At 40.2% G+C, this 22,959-nt stretch overlaps 3 protein-coding genes across 4 annotated transcripts; 2 read left to right on the top strand and 1 right to left on the bottom strand.

The window, feature by feature from the left end:
• Positions 1 to 1,502: 1,502 nt before the first annotated feature.
• Positions 1,503 to 14,563, bottom strand: LOC111335996 (uncharacterized). The gene is made up of 3 exons (XM_022942008.2): positions 14,078 to 14,563; positions 9,763 to 10,251; positions 1,503 to 9,380 (listed from the first exon to the last, which is right to left on the bottom strand). The coding sequence occupies exons 1-3, from the start codon at positions 14,267 to 14,269 to the stop codon at positions 2,316 to 2,318; spliced, it is 7,746 nt and encodes a 2,581-aa protein (XP_022797743.2). The 5' UTR covers positions 14,270 to 14,563; the 3' UTR covers positions 1,503 to 2,315.
• LOC111335590 (uncharacterized) lies at positions 11,639 to 22,505 on the top strand. Of its 2 annotated transcripts, none has more exons than XM_022941539.2 (3): positions 11,639 to 12,376; positions 18,692 to 18,967; positions 20,238 to 22,505. In XM_022941539.2, the coding sequence occupies exons 2-3, from the start codon at positions 18,740 to 18,742 to the stop codon at positions 21,654 to 21,656; spliced, it is 1,647 nt and encodes a 548-aa protein (XP_022797274.2). In that variant the 5' UTR covers positions 11,639 to 12,376; positions 18,692 to 18,739; the 3' UTR covers positions 21,657 to 22,505. The 2 variants fall into 2 exon arrangements, with proteins under 2 accessions (XP_022797274.2, XP_088584419.1); XM_088728293.1 differs by lacking the exon at positions 11,639 to 12,376 and adding an exon at positions 17,542 to 17,663.
• On the top strand, positions 16,517 to 17,285 carry LOC148727265 (uncharacterized). The gene is made up of 2 exons (XM_088726460.1): positions 16,517 to 16,555; positions 16,619 to 17,285. Exons 1-2 carry the CDS (start codon positions 16,517 to 16,519, stop codon positions 17,219 to 17,221), a joined length of 642 nt encoding a protein of 213 aa, XP_088582586.1. The 3' UTR covers positions 17,222 to 17,285.
• Positions 22,506 to 22,959: the final 454 nt, after the last annotated feature.

Genomic DNA, 22,959 nt, shown 5'->3' with positions numbered 1-22,959 from the left:
CTCAGTCATGCCGACAATATTCGTAGCGTGATATAATATAATATGAAGTAACTAATGATCATTACCAGGACTACTGGTTCATGCATGTATCTGTTAAGAAGATCATGATCCCGGGAGCTTTCCATTCGACCAGAGTAGTTGTTAAATTTTGTAGTATTAACCACTACTGGTACTCAAACCCAAGAAAATCGGGTAAGTCAGATCCCCCTATAGAAAATTAAAATTAGGAAACTGAGATAAACCCCCGGGGGGGGGGGGGACTCACAGATGAAACAGACGGAGATGCTCGTCGTCTCGCTTAGGGGTGTAAATTTTGGATTTTGGTCTCGCTTAGGGTGTTCCAGTCAAAGTGCCAATATTTTAAGCCGCTAAGGTCTCGTTTAGGGTTCCGCGAAGAAATACAGAATTACGCAAAGAGAAACAGAAGTAAAATTTTCTTTTTAACTTGTTTTCTATTTTACCAAGTGCCAAAGAGACAATGCATGAACATGAGTGGTCTCTTTTAGGGGTCAAAATTTGCTTAAGCCACGCTCAGATGGTCTCCTTTAGGGGTTAAATTTAAAATTTCCGACGAGCATCCCTGTCTGTTTCATATGGGAGTCCCCCCCGGATAAACCTTGTAGGTTACTTCTCCATTTTGAGTTAGAGAAATTTAATTTTCGAGTTAGCACCAGATTACACCGTCGCATATTGAACTCTGATCAATAACGGCGTTCACTTGAAGTAAATCATGGTAGCTATAAAATGTTTTTCATGTTTGGTCTTTAAATGTGAAACAGGCGCCCTGCAACTAACTGAATAAGGACGACTTTCGAGGATTAGTTTTCCTCATCACTGACGCCACAAAATATGAAGATCTTTTGGTGCTAGCCTTCGATTTAGTTTTCCTACTGCAGTTAGAAGTAAAAGGGGGATGAACCCTTCCCAATGGAGTATCTTGGTCCCTTTTGCTTAGCATGGGTAACTCGAATTTTCCACTAGTGTGGTAACAACAATTCCACCGGGGAACATTCCTTTTTGTTAAGTTTTCTTTAATTTTTTTCACTCCAAGGCGATTTAACAAAATTTTTATGAAAGCTTACGCAATGTTTGTCGAAGAAAGGGGAAATTTAGGACGTACTCGTAACAAAAATTCTGTACGGATTAATTTGTAGGAAATAAATCTTTACCAGGAGCAACGACTTGTTTTTTCTAACGTTGAGATGTGAAAAATAAGAAACGGAAAAGCTGGACTTGATTTCAACGCGAAAGAACATTTTTAACTAAGCCCTCAATCGTGTTTCGTCGTTCAAGTTCAAGTCTACACTCCCAGACATAGTTAGTTGGGACACTTCTTAAGAGCAATATCTATGATGTTCTTTCGCCCGGCCTGCCCCTTGCAATATTCACCGGTGTTAATGGCTATGTGTATATGCCATCTCGCCCATCAACATTGAGAAGGGGTGGGGTGGGGGGAGGTGTCCCAACAAAAGTATCTGGGAGTCCACGTCCGTTGTGAAATCTTTACACAAAAGAATAAATTTAATTAGCGAGACTGAATCACGAAATTACATAGATTAACTTTGAGAGAGCATTTCGAATGAGTTACGTAAGAATAGTTTTAAAGCCAAGCTAATCACAGCAGCCAATTGGAACAACAGAAAATATTATAAGGAGTCCGGCAATGAGAACTGAAACTAAATAAATGAAATTTCCCAAACGGGCAGGAAAATGTTAGTTACTAAGGCTCCTGTTTGGTGCTAGTTTTGTAGGTGATTACAAAAAAAAAGATGTCGCAGGTTTTCTTTACCAACTGCAGAGCGAAGTGAAGCAAACCCAAGTAATCCAAATTTCAACTGAGTGTCGAAAATGATCCGCGATAGCATTAGTTTTGCTCCACTTCGCTCTTTGGTTAGTCAAGAAAACTCACGCCAGTCTCTCGACCAATCAAAAAGGCCTGGTCGCCCGCTTTTTCCCGCGCCTTGCACAGTTTGCTTAGTTTTACTTTGAGTTGTCATTGGCTCTTAAAGGAATATTCCTCTCTTCTTTTTGACCATCGTGATAACTTTGGTTTTAGTTTTACAACACCCAATCGAAAAGCGCCCCATTATACTCAGTCCAAAACTGCGATACTCTTTCTCTCTGTATGATAATGACTTTACTCGGTTATTTCATCCGAGTAATTTTTTCGTTACGAGAGAACTTCTTGCAAGTGATGTTGCTGCAAATGTTCAACGAAAACTTAATGAGCAAAATAACCAAAAGCACTTTCCTTGAAATGCCTGAGAATCGTAACTCGTCGTGTTAAAAAGGTTGGTTATAGATATATAACTCACTTAATTGTGAATTGAACAACTAAAACTCTCTAAAGGATAAATATCACTTAGGCTTAGGCTTTGTTCCCCAGTCAAATTTCTTCCTGTAAGGCTTTGCTCGACCACTGATATACTACGTATGCTTAAAACTGGTGATGCGCTGATTAGGCCACGGAGATCTCCCACTGTCAGCGGCTCGTGTTGAGAGCTGAAGATTTCTTTTATTCGCTTGTCGGACTTTTTGTACGCTTCTTTGGCCACGAACAACTCTTTCTCCAGTTTCTCTACCTCCTTCTGCCAGGAAAATATTTGGGAGCGCAGTTCACTTAAGTCTGCGTTTTTCTTCTCCATAATTTTCTGATGATAGTAATTTTCTGCCTTCAATTTTCTTGTCTCCTTCTCTAGTTCGTAAATACATTCGTGGAATTTTTCCAACTGGAAACTCTTATCAATTTCTTCCAATCGATTATTGCTTTTCTCAGGTGCAATGGAAATCTGATGCTCAAGTTGACGCTTCTCTGAGGTGAGGGTGTGGTTAGCTTGTTCGAGGTTGAAAACCTTCCTCTTGGACTCTTCTAGGTTAGCGTGCAGCTGTACTTTTTCCAAGTGAAGCGAATCGAGTTTTTCTTTGTAAGATGAAAGCAGTAGGTTCAAGGAAGCTACCTCACCAGAGAGTCTACCTTTCTCGTCCATCAGCTTTTGTAGACCGGCATTTTGATCGGTGACACCCGATCTATCGGTGTCAAAGCCAACATATCGAATCACCTGTTTCTCAGTTTGCGACGATTCTTTTAACTGGTCAAACCGGTTTTGTAACTCAGTAAGCTGGAAATAAAGATCGTCTTTCTCTCGTTTGATTCCATGGTAACTTGTTTCCCACCTAGACATTTGAAGCTGGAGGTCGTGGAATTCTGCAGCAAGTTTTTGTTTTTCTGTGTATGTTCGATGGTAGTCATCCCTGTATTGTGACAATTCTTTCTTAAGTAAATCATTTTCATTTTGAAGACTGCAAGTAAGCACACTTTCTTTAGAAAGTGCATCAGAATTTCTTCCATCTTTTTCGTTTCTGACAAGTTCAGCAGCTAAAGTATCATTTCTCTTTTTGGCCCCCTCTATTAATGTCCTTAGCTCATCCTCTTTCCGCAGCTGTACTTGAAGTTCATCGTCTAACGTTTTCACTAATTTTGTGGCGCTCGATTCGAGTAGAGAGGTTGTTTTTACAGAAAGCCTGTTTTGGACTTCCAGAAACTTCTTGTGCTCTGCGTTGAATCTCTCCTGACTCAAACGATAAGCTGATTCCATCTGAAGTGCTTTCTGTTCAGCCGAGATAAACCTTTCTTCAGTGAATTTTATTTTCTTCTCGTATGCCTCGCGGTCGTTTTCTAACCGTGTGATTGTATTTTTTGAGGCAATTAAATCCTGTTCAAGTGCCGTTATTTTTATTTCTATAGTACTTATATCTGTCTCCTGCCTAGTATCCTTTAATACCCTTCCCTCGAGATCGTCAATCCTTCTCGCTTTCCAGATCACTTCACATTCTAGCTTCTCTTTCTCTTGACTGACAGCAGCTAACTTAGCTTCGAGATCCAGTACTTTCCCTTCTAATCGAGAAATTTCGCGCGCACTTTCTTCACTTCTCTGGGCTGTGTTTTCTGCTGGGAGTCCATCCTTCATTAACCTACTGGAAAAAGAAATGTGCGTTTTGCTCTTGGATTCATCTACTTGGAAAATGCTAAGCTTAGCTTTTGACGCCGACAACTCCGTTTGTAATTGTTGTATTTGTCTCTGAAGTGATTCATACTGAGACTTAAATCCAAAGTTAGCCCTCTTTAAGCTAAGCAATTCCTTTCTGCAGTCTTGAAGTTCTTCTTCTTTAGCGGAGTTCTGCGCGTCCAAGTGCGACATCTTTTGACGCAGCGATATTATTTCTCCCTGAAGGCATTCAGTCTTATGATTTGACTCGCTAACATCGCGTCTTTGCTTTAATTCAAGAGCCTGAACGTCAGATATTTCGAACTGGAGCTTGCTGTTTTCTTGAATAATCCTCCTCATATTTTCTTCTGAACTTGAAAGGCAATTATCTTTTTCCTCGAGCTGGAGTTTCAGTTTTGCTAACTCCTGATACATAGTGTTATAATCATTACTTCCGCAGGCAATCCTTAGCTTGTATGATCGTAATTCCTCTTCCAGGAGCCTTATTTTCGTGCCTTGTTCTCTGTGGAAGCTGTCTTTATTCGCCAGCTCCTTTTTATAATTTTCAACCAAACCTCTAAGGCTGAAAAGCTCTCTCTGCGTTTCAAAGAATTCTTCTTTGTTATAGGCAACCTTTTTGTTGGCCTCATCCAGCTGGGTCTTGATCGTCAATTGCTCAATAGTTGCCTTCTGGAATCCTTCATCAGACGTTGCCATCTTTCGTTGGTACCCAGTGACGCTGGTTTGGAGTTCTAGAATCTCCTGTTGTGATGCATCCAGTTTTCCTTGCAGCTCTGTGACAACTCTCTTTAGGTTAAATACTTCTTTGCAGGATTCATCTCTCTCCCTTATTGCCGCTGTCAACAAACACTGCGCGCCACTCAATTCCTTCTGAAGCACGAAAGCTTCCTTCTGAAGCTTTTGGTTGTCGTCTGCCGAGCGATCACTGGACCCGTTTTCATGCCTTGTCACGTCGCTGTGTTCAAGAAGCAATCTGGCCTCTTGCAAACTGCGCTGAGCAGTTAACAGTTCATCATCTCTAATCTTGAGCTTTTCTATGTACTCTTGCACTCTATCTTCTAACTGCCTCTGCACATTATCAGCTGAATTCGCCTCCATTTCCAATTTTAAGATCTTGTTTTGAGCCTCTTGCATTTCACCACGAACAGTTTCCAAGCGAACTACAGAATGATGGTGATCGTCTTTTAACGGGGTGAATTCCTTTTGCAGTGCGATGAGATCTTGCTCTATATCATTTTTTCTTGCTAGGATCATGCTGTATTTCGATTCCCATTTTGAAACCTCAGCCTGAGCTTCGTACAAATTTTGTTGCAGTTCCCCTTCTTTCGCAACATATTCTCGGCTGCTGGCTTCCAACTCAACAATTTTTCTTTTTTGCATCTTGATCTCCCTTTCAAGATTTGAAACTTTTTCCTGGAAAACTGAACTCACTCTGTCATCAGCCTCACGTCGTGAAAGAGATTTATTCTGAACTTCAAGACTTCTGCATTTTTCAGCCAGCTCACCATTTTCCGTTTCGACCCTGTGCAGGTTCTTCCTTAAAGACTCAGTTTCGGTTTCCAACTTAGCATACCTCCCGTGAAGCTCTCTTGTATCGGCATCTTTCTTCATGGCTTCGGTCTTTAGTCGATCTATGTCAGCTTCTAGATCTGCAATGTGTTCATCTGCTGCCACTTTACTTTCTTGATGTATCAATGAATTATTCTTCCATTCCTCTACCTTTCCACTGAGTGATTCAGTCTCTCGATTTTGTTCCATTACTTGATGTTCCAGTGACGCTATCTTAGACAAAGCAGATTGATGCTCGAGTTTCATTCGATCTCTTTCATTGGCTAGCTTTTTGATTCGGGTTCCACATTCTGTATTGGACGATTCAAGAGACAAGATTTCCTGTTGTAAGTGGTCCTTCTCAACCTTCATTCTTTCGTATTCTTCGCGAGATGCAGCTAAAGTTTGTTTTATACTCTCGCTGCTTTCCTCCAAGTAGAGTTTGCTAGCTTTCAACTGGTTGATAATGAGAACTTTCTCGTCCATCTCTTTCTTTATGGTGTCTGCTCCAATTCTTTGTTCTATAAGCTGTTTATCGTTTTTGAAAAACTCTTCTCGACTCGCCGATGCTCTTTGAAGTGCACTTTCAAGTTGGCGTTTGACAGACTCCTTCTCGCGGATCTCATATTCATATTTCACTTCCAGATCGGACAATTTGCCATGATGGCCAATCAGCTCCTCTTGCAAAGCTCTCTTGTCTTGTTCGAATTTCTCGATTTTCAGCTCATACTCTTGTGTTCTCCTCTGAAGGAGGCTGATCTCACGATTGAGTTCCATATTTTCTTGTTGCGCATTTTTGTTCTCAGCTTCGATTCTTTTAATCTTGATCTTGTAGTCATCAATTTTCTTTCTCAGTGAACTTTCCCTCTCTTGACTTTGCCTATATAAAGCTTCAGTTTCCCATAATGTCTCATCAGATGACTTCTCAAGTTCCTCATTTTCACTCAAGAAAGTGCTTGACTCGAGTTTAGAGATGTTAATGTTAGCCTCCTCTAAGCTATCCTCCAGGCCCTTTGCTCTCGACTGACTCCTTTCATAGTTAGCTTTCATGATATCCAAGTCCTGTTGCAATGCTGATACCGCCGTTTCCATAGCAATTTTGTCGTTCATCGCTTTTTCCAGAGCAGTCCCTTTCTCTTTTAACTCTGAGTGCAGACTTTCAAAAGATCGCTCCTTATCTTGGATCTGACTGAGGGACACCTTTAAATCTGTCTTCAGCTTTGCGATTCTCCCCTGTGACTCCTCCCATTGGGTTTTGCAGTCCTTTTTATCGAGTTCAAGGTTCGATATTCTGGCCTCAAGACTCGCAGTCCTTAATTTGGAAGTACTTATTTCTTGCTCTAACCTCATGACTGAGTCTCTAAGCGCAAACACTTCTGTCTCACGTTGTTCAAGCTTTTCTCGTTGGTTTGTTATTCTGCTTTCGTACTCGCTTTTCTCTGCTCTCAGCCCCTCATTTGTCACTTTGATGGTAATAAGTTCATTTTTTGCCTTCTCTAATTCTGCTTCTGTAGATCTGATTTTCACTTGAAGCTCATCCACGAGCTGCTCTTTCCTGACAATCTCTTTATTAATAGTTTCTTTGATCTTCTTTTCTTCGATAACCTGGCTCTCTAGTCGCATAATTTGATCTTTATCACAAACAAGCTTAGCGTTGTTTGTATCAAGTTGTTCCTTCAGCTGCGCTCTCTGATCTTGAATAGTCTCGATTTGTGATTCATATTTTGCGATCCTCGTTCTCATAATATGGAGTTCTCCTTCTGATCTCTCTTTAATTTGTCTACAAATCAAAACTTCTTCTTCAAGCTCAGAGTTCGTTGTCTTTAAAAGGCATAGCTTTTTCTCTCGCTCTTCTTTGTTCGCCACTGTCTCTTCCAGCTCTTGCTTCAAAACGGACATTTTATTTTTTGTTTCTTCTAATTCGTCAAGGACGCCTTGAATGTCGTTCTTTGAAAGCTCAGACAGAGACTCCAGCGAGCTTACTTTGCTTTTATATGTTGCTAATTGTTTGGCAAGTTCACTTGCCCGCGATCGCTCGTGATCAAGGGCTCTAGCCTTGTCAGCGGCTACAGTCCTCTTAAGAGACAATTCCATGTTAGCCATCTGATTCTGTGCCGTATTGAGTTCTGCCGCTAGCTGCTCCTTACGTTTTAAAGTTGCTTCATAGAGGCCCTGTGCTCTTGAATACTCCTCCTGTCTAATCACGAGGTCTTTGTGTAACATTTTCTTCTCCTTTTCACTCATTTCGCGCATGTCCCTCACATTCTTCAGCTCTTTGTGGCAAGCTTCATAGTCCACTTTGAGCACACCTAATTTCTCTTGAAGCTGTTTAGAAAATGCGTCTTTTTCTGCTATATCCTTGCAAAGGTCGTTGTTGATAGACTGTTGTTCAAGAAGTTTACTTTGAAGTAAAGAAATCTCTTGGCTAACAGCATTATGGGTTGTGGCGTATTCCTGTATGCGTATCTCGCTGGCAGAGTGCTGCTTAACCGATTCTTCGATCTCAGCCTCCAGTTTACTGACCTTCTGCTGTAAAGCCATGGTCTGGTGTTGAAAATCGAATTTTTCGTGCTCACATGTGTTATAAGAAGCCTGTAGCTCAGACAATCGTTTGTAAAATGACTGAACTTCAAGGTTTAATTTTTCGTTCTCTTCGGATGCCTGTCGGTTTTCGGCAACCGCATCTCGGACTCTTTTCTGGGCGTCTAAAGTCTCCTCTCGCAGTTCCCTTTTCTCTTCCTCCGTTATTTCAATCTGTGCTTGAAGTTTGCTAACCTCACTGAGCAGAGATTCTGTCTTCAACTCGTGTGCCGTCACGGAGACTCTCAAATCCTCCATGATTTTATCTTTTTTGCCAGACTCCTTTTGCTTTAGATCTGCGTTTCTCTGAAACTCATCGTAACGACTTTTTGTACTTGCAAGCTCTGCTTTTAATTTTGTGACCTTGGACCTTTCTTCCTCCAGCTCGGCTTTGAGGTTTGCCCTCTGTTTAGACTGACTCTCTCTTTGCCCCTCAAACTTAAACATCTGACCTTTCATTGCCGCCATCTTCTCTTCTAGTTCGTTGCAAGCATCTTCAGTTTTCTGTAATAGAGACCTTGTCTCAGTAATTCGTCGTTCAGATAGAGTAAGTTCTTCTCTTAGTCTGTCTTTCTCGCGAACTGTTGCTTCGTGGCTGGACTCCAGCTGGCTGATTTTAATTGAAGATTCTTCAAGTTTTATCGTGAGCTGTTCAATATCACCCTGGGCTTGAGCATAACTAGGTTCCAACTGTGATACTTTTCTCCCTTGAGCAAATATTTCTGATTCTAATTCCGAAACAGTATCGCGCAGCTTTGAATTCTCCATTTCAAGTTCTGTCGCTCTCTCAAGAATCTTCCTATTAGTCTCTTCCATAGTTGTAAGCTTACTTGACACAGCAAATAGCTGTCTCTGAAGATCATTTTTTTCAGTTATTGCCGATTGTAAACCGGTGTCCAACTCAGTAACTTTTGACTGCGACAAGTTCAACTCAGTTTCGACACCTTTTCTTTGCGTGGCATGCAGTTCTAAAGACATCCTCTGTTTTTTCATCTCTTCCTTTAAATCTTCAATCTTAGACACGAGATCTTTATTGGCGATTTCAAGTTTTTCCGCTTGGCGTTGTTTAGCTGCTAATACTTCCTCAGAGTTGTCAGCTTGTTGTTGTACCTCGAAGAGTTTCTTCTGCAACTGAGAGTGTATATCTTTGTTTTGGCGTAACTCATCGCGCGAATCGTTCAGCTGTGCTTTGAAGTTCTCTTTCTGTTTGCTTGCGCTTTGTAACTGCATCTCCAGCTTAGATACCTGTGTTAGATAGAAAAGGTTACGTTACACACAGTATGCTCAGAATTATTGTGCTGGAATTGCAAAAATGAACCTCACTATTTGTTCAATTCATGATGCACTTTGCTATTCTTTTGGAAAATTATTTCTTAAGCGTTTTCCGCTAAAATATTCTTAAGGCTTTCCGGCCATTTTCTTAAATGAATTCATAAAATATCCTTATTTGTTTAAAGTGTTTCTCGCTCATTAATAACTTCCATGGGAGACGGTATTGGTAGGAACTACTTAACTGAGCCTGTCTTATTTCCGTCGCATCTAGAACATTTATTAATCTCTAAGATAAATTTTGCAATTGAAATTAAGGTGTGGTAGCAGAACGTAAGTAAGTTCACATTTTACTCACCTTAATTTTGTAATTTTGATTGCAACTCATCAGTTCCCTTTGTGACTTCTCGTATTCTGCCTGAATATTGGCAAGTTTGTCCTGTAGCTCCATTAAAGCGTTCTGAAAGCTTTCCTTCTCTTGCATTAAAGAGTTGTAACTCTCTTCCCATTGAGCAGCTTCTTGTTTTGTAGCACGAAGTTGCTCATTATCCTCCACTGCGCCTCTTTGGATAACTGCCGCTGATATGGACGCCATCTCCCGTTGCAGACTCGCAAACTCTTTCTCCAACTCCTCCTTTTCCTTTTGTATGACATTTCTGGTGTTCTTACTCGAGGTCACCTCGTGTACGAGATTCTCCTTCTCCCAGTCTCTCTCCGCAAGGGTGTGCTTAATCGTTACCAGTTCCTCTTGATGTCTCTTACACTCGGCTCGCGACTGATTTAGTTGTTCATCTGAGACGCCCTTTGCCTTCTGAAGGTTTTCTAGACGGGTGTGAAGTTGATTGATCTAATGGGGAGCATAGAATAAGTCTGTTACCTACGAAAGTATTTCTTGAGGTTTTTGGGTTAACTTACAAAGTCAGCGGTCTCCTAAGGAAGAAAAAAGTCATCACCATATCCATTTTAAAATCACTGATGATACGTGCAATCTCATTGGCTCTTAACAGTGCGTTTTTTTTACGGATTGCATGTGCCTTTTTTCGCTTTGAATTGCATCCAGTTCTATTTCCAATCATCCAAATTTACTACGGGATCCATTAGTTACTGGAACTGCTCAAAAGGGTAAGTTTAGGAGTTAAAATTGCGTTTCAAAGCAGTTAAAATGACTTAATAAACTTCGAATCAAACAATTTTATTCTAGAATCGTGCTTGATGCGCTTTCGTTCGATTTTCAAACCACGTATATTATTTCAGACTATATTGCTCTGCACTCAGTTAAAATAGTCCAGTGAAACCTAGAAATATGAAAGGGTAAAAGATTCATGTAAGATAGACCACTATAAAATGAAAACAAAAATAAACGTGATTTATACAAAGATTTGTAGAGGATGCATCGGCGTAACATTCATTGACCAAGTAAATTGTTTCTTATGGCATTGAGTGAGCAATCTGTTCCAAGGGGATCCCGATTATAACATCTATACACGCTGTAGGAGTGTATGACTCCGTATAAGTCATCCATTTTCACAAAATTAGTTATATAAAAATACGCGTTGCAGACTTATCGTCATACGCATTGCGGGCCTACTATTTTTCTCTTTAAGTCATTTTAACATAAGAATTAAATTTTTGATATTGTCCTTCAGGACCATAGGATGTCGGGTATTTGGATATTAAATACAGATATTTTGACGTTCGCGGAGCGACACAGTCAGTTCGTTTGTCGGATTCTTGACAACAAATTTTGAATTTTGGAAGCAGCAGTTTAGTGACTTTTTTTAGAATCGATTTTGTTTTACAAACCTAACCTTATCTAGCCTTGTTATTGTAAGCTACTTGTAACCACTGGAAGTTCTAATTTTTTCTTTCTAACTCGTGGATTAAAGAGTTTCTTCATTCCACCAACGGTTTAATTTTTCGACGCTTATGCCCGATCTGCGTTGTAGAATTAAGGGTGACTCCGTCTACAGTTTGCGGCGTTGCTCATTTTTGTGCGCACTACATGTTTGGGCAAATAAAATTCCACATGGCGGTCATGTGGTTATCTTAAATTCTGCGGTGCGCGTTGTTTGCGTTGTCAAGCCCACCGTATGCAATGGAACAAAACTACTTTAATTGTTATGGTTTTGTTCGTCAGAGGACCTTCGTACAATAATCATTGACCCTTGTCGTCTCCAGGTGTCTGATCTCATTCAAATTGCTTCGTGGTTAAACATCCATAATATGTTAAAGAGGACTTCAGAGAAAAGAGTTGCGAACTTGATAAGAGAATATAACGACATAGCTCACTGTGTAAGCGAAGACCCCTTAAATTGACCTAGACAACAATAGACGGACTTTTTTTTCCCACAATATTTGCAAGTATGTAATACACAGACGGCTTTGTAAAGAGACTAGTTTGTGCGTGCGTTAAATCATGCAGGAGTACGAAAATATTGCTGTGTCGGTGTTTCGTACGTCTTTGCGCGGTGATGCAATGTTTTTTAATACTTGTGTTTATTTTGCGGAATTCCAAACCTCCCAGTGTTCTCCTGTAGTGCTCTCCAAATGATAATGACAGATAAACAAACTCCTTGAGTTATCATAATTATTGCCATGCGCTGAGGGTTGGCGGCAAGAATGGTTGTTACTCAATAAAGAGTTGATAAGGTACCTGCCCAGAGCAACATTCTTAATATAACTGTCAAATACTCGACAAATTTTGTCGTTCCTGATTGGTCAATGACGAATTCTTAAAGAGTTTACGGAGTGCAATATCGAATTTCCGTATTGGACTCTGTCGTAATTTAAGCTTGTTTAGATGAGTAAGAAATGTTAATTTTTAAGAAAATTCGAGAATCAACTTGTTCAGTTTATAACGTACAAACACTACAAGAAATGAGTTATCCAAGGAAAACAAATTTTACAAGCATTTTAAAGGCCTTCGGAGGTACCTCGATTAACAAGCACGTGAATCGTCTAAAGAAGCTTTGGTAAGTAGTGATTCTTTAACAAAGTAATTAATTCAAAGTCGCACGAACTGCTCATGCAGTTCGTGACTTATGGTAAAAACGTAATATTTTGAAAGGTTTTCAAATTGCTCTCCTTTAAGGATCGCGCGGTTACGGAAGCTTCTAAGGATCACTCTTCTTACCCACAAATTACGAAATGTAGTCGCGTTCATGCGATTTCCTACACTTCAACGAGAACTGTCTATGATTGTGATATAGACTCTCGGCGCTAACTAAAATCTCTTGATTATTTTGCTATAATTCAAGACTGGAATAAGTACTATCGGACAAGGAACACAGCAATTTTGATTAAACATTAGAATGTAATGTAATAAGGTAAAAGGGATTTCTCTTTCGACAATAAATGGAGGTGAAGGTAGTTGACTTCAAGGCTTTCGAATGTGACATCAGTTCATTCCAACACTGCTCGTCAAAAATCGTCTCGCCTGTTGTGTGCAAATTAAAACCGGCTATACAAATGCAAATATCCACTTGATGTCCATGGACAGACTAAACTCTTTAATCGAGTAGATAAGTTGACTCTTGCTCTCTGGGGACACACTTTTCTTAATATAAAATATGGACGTTAATGCATTATTGCTCGTGACATTTTTGCGTTTCTTTCTGATTTTAAGAAATTACCGTTGAGATAACTAATGAAAAAGAAATCCAAGGGTGCTTTAGTTGAGCTGGAAGTTGGGTGAAAAAATTAAGACGCGCGAGCATCTATCTACGAAACTTAAAAAAAGTCGTAACAGCCGTAACAAAGATTTACGCACTCTAACTGAAATTGAACACGTTATACAGAGGAAGACACGGAAAATTGGAAATTAAAAATCATATTCTAAGTTTTGAAGCGGAATTCTTTTTAACTTTTTCCGACGAGCACAACTCAAAATAATAACCATTCATTAATATTTTATGCTTATCAGGTAGTTAAAACGTAACTCAAAACCACGATTTCCGTGACATTTAAAGACCAACAGATGCGTATCAGATGGGCCAGTAAATTCATTAAGGGTGGGCCTAGTTTATTTCTTCCGAAGCCACTGATTTATCAATCTTTTACGATTTTAACATTTTCGGAACTAAAAGGAAATTATGTCTTAACCAAATAAAGCCATCACTCTTATAGCTGAGCTGCATTTTTAGCAATTGCAGAAAAGAATATTGAATTGAAAAAAATTCAGGCTTCGACGAGATTCGAACCCATGCATCCAACTGGGCTACCAACTGAGCTACGAATTTACACGTTCGGAGCAGGGAAAACTTTAGAGGGTTTTTCTCAACCTTACGTCGGCGATAAGAAAAAACTCTTGACTTTTTCGCGTTGGTTTTGTGGCATCCTCTGTTGCTCTACAGAAGGGTTATAAGTCCTTCGGGCAGACGGTCTCAATCGGCCATTGAGACCATCTAACGCCGGACGGACCTACAACGATGAAGTTGCATAGTACATAGCACTGCCTCTGACAATTTTTTTTTCTTCATTAACCAAGTTGCCTAGTGAAGGTAAACTTCAAATTTGGATGAAAAATTTTTCCAAAACATCCCCATGAAGAATCATGATCCAACTTCGCTGAAAACATATCATATTTTCCTGCGCACTTCTGTTCTGTGGGACGTTTAAGCGTTACATCACTGAGGAAATTAATCGAATTAATTGAAGACTGTCAGTTGCCTCACCTGCGCGGCATGCTCAGTCTTCACCATTTCCAGCTCGTGTTTGAAGGTCCGATAAGCAGCCTCTAGGTCACCAAACGTTTCCTTAGCTGAGGCCAGATGGTGCAAAGTCGCATCTGCTGCGTCTACAGATCTTTCGATCGAGCTTGTGAAGCATGTTTCCTCCAACGTTTCTACGTGAGACAAGCGAGACATCTTCAAAAAAAGGTTGCAGAGTCGATGGATGTCTCGTTCAAGTATTGTCAAGCAACATAACGAAAAGTTTCCAATTTATTTAACTCTACTACTAAACGAGTTGGTTTCGTGCCGTCAAATCGTTTGCAAAACTCAGCTGATTAGCGACAGAATATCCATATTTATATTTTTTTTTTGTTGCGAGACGCTAATTTGGCTTAACTGACAAAAAAACCAACCTTTCAATAGTCTCTCATAGCAACAGTTGTTTGTCAATTTCAACGCGTTTTGGTCCCAAAAGACTAGACGTGGCTGTCATTGTTCGTTCACGATAGCTTGGTGCTTTGCGCTTAATTTTTTTGTAATGAAGAGATTGAGTTAAGGAGACCAACTCCAATTGGTGATTGATGTAAACAAAAACACAAGCGCGACAAACTAGACTGGAAAGAAAGTTGCTACTCGCTTTGTTTAGGGTGCGGGAAGGAAACAAACATCTGAGTTCTACACGTGGAATCGAACGCAAAGCCTTTGGCTTTCGCGGTCCAATGCTTCATCAATGAACTACGTGAGAACTCGTTCGTACGCTACAACATTTGTTTATTAATTTTTGTTTAGTTCTTATTAACCGAGCGGGAGGTCTGTATGGGAGAATCTTGACCGAGGTCGCCAGTACAGACCGAACGCAGTGAGGTCTGTACCAGCGACCGTGGTCAAGATTCTCCCATACAGACCGACCTAGCTCGGTCTGTATGGGAGAATCTTGACCACGGTCGCTGGTACATATATGGCTGTGTCTTACATGCTAATTTTTTATATTCTTTGTACCTTTTTTTTTAGACCGGTCTTGATGCCGGTCTAGATGGGAAAATCTAGACCGCTTTCCATATCGATTTCAGCCAATCAAATTCGTGAATTCGGTAGTTCCCTATCCTTGTGAGACACAGCCATATAATAAACATTAGTTATTAGCTACCGACTTTAGTCAGGTGTTCCCAACTAGCTAATCTATAGCTAAAAACATTGACACGTTAATAAAGTTTTCATTCACTCATTCTTGAATGACAAAAGTAGACGGCACCCCTCTCCGTAGGGAGTGGTCAACAACCCTCTATTCAACCCAATAAACAGAAATCTTGTGCTTCATCTCTAAAAAGTTAATTGAAAATACCTCCTTCCCCCCAAACAATGTCGCCTGAAGTTTTTGACCAATTTGTCAACACCAGGCAGCATTGAAATGGGGGAGAGGGGAAGATATCAAGATTATAGGATAATTGGCTTGTTTGCTCAATTGGTAGAGCGCTGCACTAGTATCGCAGAGGTCAGTGGTTCGAATCCCGTATAGGCCTGATTTTTTTCAGGTCTGATTTTCGCTATTGCATAAATAGCGCTCTCTACTGCGAGGATCGTTCATCATACGTATCTATAACCGCAGTTCAAAATATATGAACCTCATATATTCATGGAATCTGATTTATCATCACGGGTTTATTACGAATCGACTTAACGGCCTACTCCCAGTTGGCTTGTTAGCTCAATTGGTAGAGCGCTGCATTAGTATCGCAGAGGTCAGTGATTCGAATCCCGTACAGGCCTGATTTTTTTTCAGGTCTGATTTTCGCTGTTGCATAAATAGCCCTCTCTACTGCGAGGATCGTGCGTCATACGTATTATAGGAAAAATTCAAAAAGTAGTTAACTGTGCTTCGACTTTTGCAACTAATGGTAGTCTATTCGCATGTAGAGTATCACAATGTGTCCACATACCAGCCTGATGTGTTCGTGGGTCACTGGTATTTTTACGATTGATTTATTTCCGAAGAAAGAAATTCAATGGGATGTTCAACTTCTTATAAGCAAGGGTTTCTTAAAACTTTTGACGATAAAAATCAACGGTAAAACACGACGTTTCGACCGTGCTTCGGTCATTGTCAAGTGAATGGAATGAAATACAGTAAATATATGTATATATACACATAAGAAATATAAAAAAATTTTTGCAGGTGTAAACAAACGATAAAACTACAAGGAAAGTGCTAGTAAAAAGCTAATTAAAAACCTTAGCACGAATTGAATCAGACTGTACATTGAGAGCAGGTCTTAGCTTATGAATAAAAAACATCTCATAGACGAGACAGTCAAATTTGTTCGTACACTTGATTAAGGTGCTAAAGTTCTTTGTAAGATCCTTTGGAGTCAAAGAATGTTTGTCGCGAAAATGTTTGCCAATTGACGAAGAGGAGTTTTTATGTTCTTCAATACGTTGGTGTAGATGACGGCGTGTGAAACCAACATAACCGGCATCGCACAGGTCAGATTGAAATTTGTAAACAAGGCACTGTTGGTTCACAATCGGCGGCTTAGCTTAGCTTAGCTTAGCGATCGACTTAAATCAGTATTTTCTCGTTTGAAATATCCTGATAATCTAGTCAATTCTACCATTTCACGATTTGTTGCCGCCAAACTATCTGATCAACCAGTTTCCTTGCCTGCTGTCAGCGATCAATCGGACCCCATTCGCGTTGTGCTACCGTATAAAGATCAGGCATCCGCTGATGTTGTTCGTGCCCAACTTAAAGATCTAAGTCATAGGATCCAGACGACCTTACAACCTGTATTTGTTAGCCAGAAGATTGGTCGAGACCTCAAATTGCGAGAAGCTAAGCCGCCGATTGTGAACCAACAGTGCCTTGTTTACAAATTTCAATCTGACCTGTGCGATGCAGGTTATGTTGGTTTCACACGCCGTCATCTACACCAACGTGTTGAAGAACATAAAAACTCCTCTTCGTCAATTGGCAAACATTTTCGCGACAAATATTCTTTGACTCCAAAGGATCTTACAAAGAACTTTAGAACCTTAATGAAGTGCACGAACAAGTTTGACTGTCTCGTCTATGAGATGTTTTTTATTCATAAGCTAAGACCTGCTCTCAATGTACAGTCTAATTCAATTCGTGCTAAGGTTTTTAATTAGCTTTTTACTAGCACTTTCTTTGTAGTTTTATCGTTTGTTTACACCTGCAAAATTTTTTTTTTTATATTTCTTATGTGTATATATACATATATTTACTGTATTTCATTCCATTCACTTGACAATGACCGAAGCACGGTCGAAACGTCGTGTTTTACCGTTGATTTTTATCGTCAAAAGAATCTTGAAATTATTTGAAAATTTCATTCGACTTCCCCACTGAGGTGATTGGGTTTCCTGTGTGACGCACTGCACAGCGAGATCATAGAGCCTGAGGTGTAATGGGTAGATTTGGCTTACTTTCCTTTTTGATCTCCCCGGCTACGCGCCATAGGCGACAATTGGAGACAAAGCCTTTTGGCAAAATGCTTTGCGCACATACATAGGAACTTAGAACAGTTCTAGCTGCTGGCTACTTTATCTCACACAAAGCGAAGGTCGAAAGGTAAATTTACCGTATTAAACTTATACATTTTGTCCATGAATAGGATCAGGCCTTCCTATTGACATATTTCTATCTATGCTTCCTGGGCCTTAGTGAGGATAACTTTTAGCTCTTCGTTTACAACATAGTTTTGTTCGCATAGTTTGGAGTTGAATATCCAGGTTATAACTTGTATTTGCCAGTATGAGAGGGTAACATGTTATGCACCAAGCCTCCTATCCAAGTAGGTTCCCTTGGTGACCAATTGTACAGGAACTAGGACGACTTCGGTTCAGTAACTAAGCGAGTTTCACGGGCTCAAACCCGTGTCAATGAATAACAATAACTAGATTTATAAACTGTATTTTTTCTCACTGCTAAAATTAAGAAGCACCGTCATAGAAAATTTTTACTGTCTTCAAATATCTTTTTTTGGGCTCCGTATGATGATAAATTCAATTTTCGTTTTGCATTTGCAAATTCAGTGATAAAACGCGCAATCTTTAAAGACCAACACTAAGCCGATTAACCAGAGCTATTGTCTATACTCAATTCTTGCTTTGTTTTCCCGCAAGTAAGACAGTTGTACACGTTTCAGTACACGTGTTAATGCTTCGAAAAGCTAAAATTGAAGTCGTGCACGTTTCAGTACACGTGTTAATGCTTCGAAAAGTTGTATCTACATTTGCGGCAACGACGCTCAGTTCCGCTTAATGCAACTGTATATCGTGGAAAGATAACTGTAAATGAAGCAATTGCGAAAAAATTAGCAGGAATGGACAATTTAAAAAAATAAGAGTGATTACATAACGTAATAACGTAGGGGTAATTTAGAGAAAAGCATCCCCAGAGAGCAAAGTTGTGCATGTTAAGTTTGGTTCATGGAATTAAAATTCTACACCCTAAATAGTCAAAAAAGCATTGGTAAACATTTTGGATATTCTTTAAATTCAAGTGACTTAGAGAGAAAATAAAATAAATCTCAAAATTGACAACAAAATCTCAAAAATCATAACAAAATCTGTGAAATTGGCTACTTGTCCACTTAGGAATTAAAGAGTAAAGCGAAGGCTGAGTCTACAAATCTGCAGCGAGGGATGTCAACCGCTGTCATCCAGAAAGGTACAGCGGAAGAGATTGAGCAGCTCCTTGCTGCGAAACAAGAAACAGGCCTCTGGGAGAAAAGTTACAACTGTTTACTGCAGGAACACGAGGTCTTTCAGAACGATTTGATGGAGCTACAAGACAAATTAGTCGGAATGCAGAAAGAGTATGAAAACTCACAGATGGAACTTTTGAGTTGCAGCAAAAGCTGTAGCATCAAGGTGAGTTACATCATTCTGAAGCTTACATTCACTCTGTGCGATTATGTTAGGAAGATCCTGTGTGCAGTATGGTTTAGTATATTATGCAAATGAATAAAGGCTGATAGTTTCGAAAGAAACTGTTTGGGGCTGCGTCGGTGGGAGTAACGAAATAATTTGGATATATCAACAAAGTTGAAATGGTAAATTGGCCACCGTAATGATTACAAAAGCTGACGTTTCGAGCGTTAGCCCTTCGTCGGAGCGAAGGGCTAACGCTCGAAACGTCAGCCGACGAAGGGCTAACGCTCGAAACGTCAGCTTTTGTAATCATTACGGTGGCCAATTTACCATTTCAACTTTGTTGATATATCCAAATTATTAGTATATTATGGGTTGGTGTGCATGATCGGTGAGGCGTGCAGTGCAGTTCGCGGTAGTCTACATGAGGTAAATGTGTTGCGAGGCGATGGGGCAGCCATGTTGCTCTAGTCCTATCGTAAATAGGACAGAGAGAACAAAATTTCCATGATTTCTTAGGTGAAATCATGAAGTGATTTCTGTGGTGTTGTTTCGTAATTTATGCAACTTTGAAATAGTAAAACCTGGGAAAAGTTAAGGACTTAACAGGATTTGAGCTTGTGACCTGCCATTCTGTCTGTTTACCTCAATCAAATGGTCTTTGAAGCTTACAATACAATTTAACCCGCTTCTCGCAGTTAACATCTCAGTTGGTTAAACCATCCAAACTCAGTCATGGGCCCAATCAAATCCTGTTAGAAATGAATAAAGGCTGATAGTTTCTAAAGAAACTGTTTGGGGCTGCATCGGTGGGGGTAACAAAATAATCTGGATATATCAACAAAGTTGAAATGGTAAATTGGCCACCGTAACGATTACAAAAGCTGACGTTTCGAGCGTTAGCCCTTCGAGCTTTATTGCCGGTAGACCGGCAGTCTAAATCCCACAGGGATCAACGAACGCTTTTCATTCCACTAATTTATTCGTGTTTTTCTCGTTGTCATGTTTCCACCAATAACGTAGCTCCATTTTCTGCCTTTAAAAGCACACACAACCCACAACTCCTCTATTCGCTCCGACGAAGGGCTAACGCTCGAAACGTCAGCTTTTGTAATCGTTACGGTGGCCAATTTACCATTTCAACTTTGTTTATATATCCAAATTAAATCCTGTTAGAGTTCGAAATTTTCTCAGCCAACAAAAACATAATTTTAAGTATTTCATCTAATTTTGACAGTCCATGTGAATTAATTATTATCCATAATTACAGGTAAGTAAACTGGAGACGAGGCTACAGAACGCAATAAAGCAAAGAGAAAACCTTAAGACTCAGCTAAGTGAATCACGCGCCGAACTGCGCGAAAACAAAGAACTAAACTCTTTGCAACAGAAGGAAGTTCTCGAGATACAACAACAAGCTCATAGCTACAAAGAAGAAGCGGAAAGGCTTGAAAACGCAAACAGAGATCTAGTGTCCAAAATCGTTGATCTGAATGAGCAGATTTCACAACGGAGAATGGCCTTTGAATCGCACGCGGACAAAGTTGCAGATGTTGAAACCGAACTAAGCTGGTTTCAGTCGAAACTCAATGAGTTGTTTGCAGTTTTCGAATCTTTGAAAGCGGTAAATGATGGCCATCAAAGGGAAATTTTGGCCATTCCCGTCAAGGGGCTTACCACGAATGAGACTGATGAGAAGATGCTGGGCAGAATCAAGGAGCTGGAATTGGAAAATTCAGAATTGCATAACACTATCGCTGAACTTCTAGCAGAAATGTCTGCACAAGAAACAGAGGAATTGAACATGGATCCCATCTTTGCTCAAAGCGAAATAGAAAAGCTCTCACAGAAGCTTGAAGAATCTTCGATACAGATTAGTCAATTAGAAACCCGCTTTGAAACAGCAATTCGCGAGGGAGATGATTTACGAGAAGAACTTTCTTCATCTGAACGAAGACTGTCCCAAGCAAAAGACCTATTACAAAATGTTGAGGACGCCAATTATGAACTGGAGGAAAAGATGGTGAACATGCAAAGAAAAATTATCAATTACCAGCGAGATGCAGAGAGCGCATCGAGGCAGAACGCGGACCTTAAAACTGAGCTCGAAGAAGAAAGATCAAAAGTCAAAAGATTAAACGCAGAGGTTACAAAGTTTAAACATCGTTCTGATGAACTTGAAAGAAACGCTGACTTGAAACAGAGAGAGATCCACGATAAAGATAAAGTAATTCAGAATTTGACGGCATCATTGGCAGCTAACAGGTTGAGAACTGAGTCTCTGTTGAGTGAGTTGAACGAAATCCAAGCCCAAGTAGAAATCTCAGAGGATGAAAAATTAGAAATGCAGGATGAACTTTACGAAGCACAGAAGAGAATTCAAGATGTAGATACGCATAACCGACTGATTACAGAAGAGAATGGGAATCTAAGCTTTGAGGTTCAGCGGTTTTATCAGAGATTATCGGAGCTTAAAGCTTCTTATAAAACATGCGAGCACGAAAAGTTCGATTTTCAACATCAGACCATGGCGTTGCAGGAGAGGGTCAGTAAACTGGAGGCTCAAAACAACAGATCTTTCAAGCTTCCCTTCGACTTCAGCTTTATCTGGAGACCACCAACACTAGAATATATTGCGACTTACGATGCAGTCAAACAAGAGACTGATTTACGAAAAAAAAGCGACTAAACAAAGTTGAGTTTTCGAAAAACACTCTTGTGTTGCGTGAGCAAAAAAGTGAAATACTTGGCGGACTTTCAACTGGGAGTTGTCAAGGTACACGAGCCGACTGTTAACATGATCCATCCCAAGTTCGCGTCAGCGGTTTGAGTGCCTTACTTAAAAGTGAACATGTGAAGTAACGATGTGTGATGGACGAAGTGTGCGAATACATAGACGAAAGAGCGGCGTAATTCACACATGTTCAAGAAAAATTGAAAGCTCTAAAGGTTAACTTTAAGACTTCATGTGAAGAGCTGCAGGAAGTGAAGAAAATTCACAAATGAAATGCGCAAATCAAGCGAAGAGTAGGTTACTCAATCACGAGGCATATAAACTCGATACCGTGTAAAACAGATAGCCACAGATAGTAATGGGCTTATATTAAGATGTGTAGACGTTATCAACGCTAGTAAAACAGAGCACGAACCGCCAAGGACGACTGCGTCATCATATGAAACTTGGTGCAGAGAGAAAGTATCATGGAAGAGCTATGAAAAAGAAACTTGGTCTATTGTCATTTCTTAGGAACTTCGCACTTACCCCTCCCCCCTGACCCAATATAAACCATAAATTGTTGACTGTTGCTGGGTCAGGGGAGGGGTGGGTATGCAGTTACCAAACAAGTTAGGGTGCGTAGGTGCTTGTATACTGACATTAATCCGAGAAACTCCTGCGAGAAAGAGCTTGGTTGCTAAGTCGAGGAGCTCCGAAAAATAGTGTGATCGTTTAAAATGACGTCGTGATTTTAATTCCCTACACATTCTTTTAAAAACGACCACATTGTAAGGAGAAATTATAGAGTAATCTTTTGTGCGACGAAGGCTAACTCACTTTCAATGTGCGGTGTCCTTTAATAGACAAAGGTGACACCGTTTAAATTTATCACTTGCAATCACTATGGAAACTGGGGGCGAAGCTGCGGGGGGAAGGGAGCCTAGGGTGCTCGTGTCTTCCCCGCACGCCATGCTTGGCAAACAAAATTCACACTTCCGGTTCGTGAATACGATAGAATCCGAAGAACTTTCATGGAATAAATCTGTAATGATGGTAGATACTCCATAGACCCCGTGTATGAATGGCGGGCTCGATTTCTACTATTGTATTTCCATGTAAATTAGCCCTCTTGGCTTCAACACGACATGTTTAAAAGCGAGGCCAAGAAGGTTTATTTGCATGAACGTATACGACGAAGAATCACGCCCACCATTGCAAAGGAGCTCTATTTGTGGCGCCTTATCAAACCCAAGCCGCTTCGGGCAGAAATTCGTAA

Source organism: Stylophora pistillata, chromosome 7, assembly GCF_964205215.1.
Source record: "Stylophora pistillata chromosome 7, jaStyPist1.2, whole genome shotgun sequence".
Lineage (NCBI taxonomy): Eukaryota > Metazoa > Cnidaria > Anthozoa > Scleractinia > Pocilloporidae > Stylophora > Stylophora pistillata.
The sequence above is the reverse complement of the archived record's forward strand: the minus strand, read 5'-3'. Positions and strand labels throughout refer to the sequence as shown.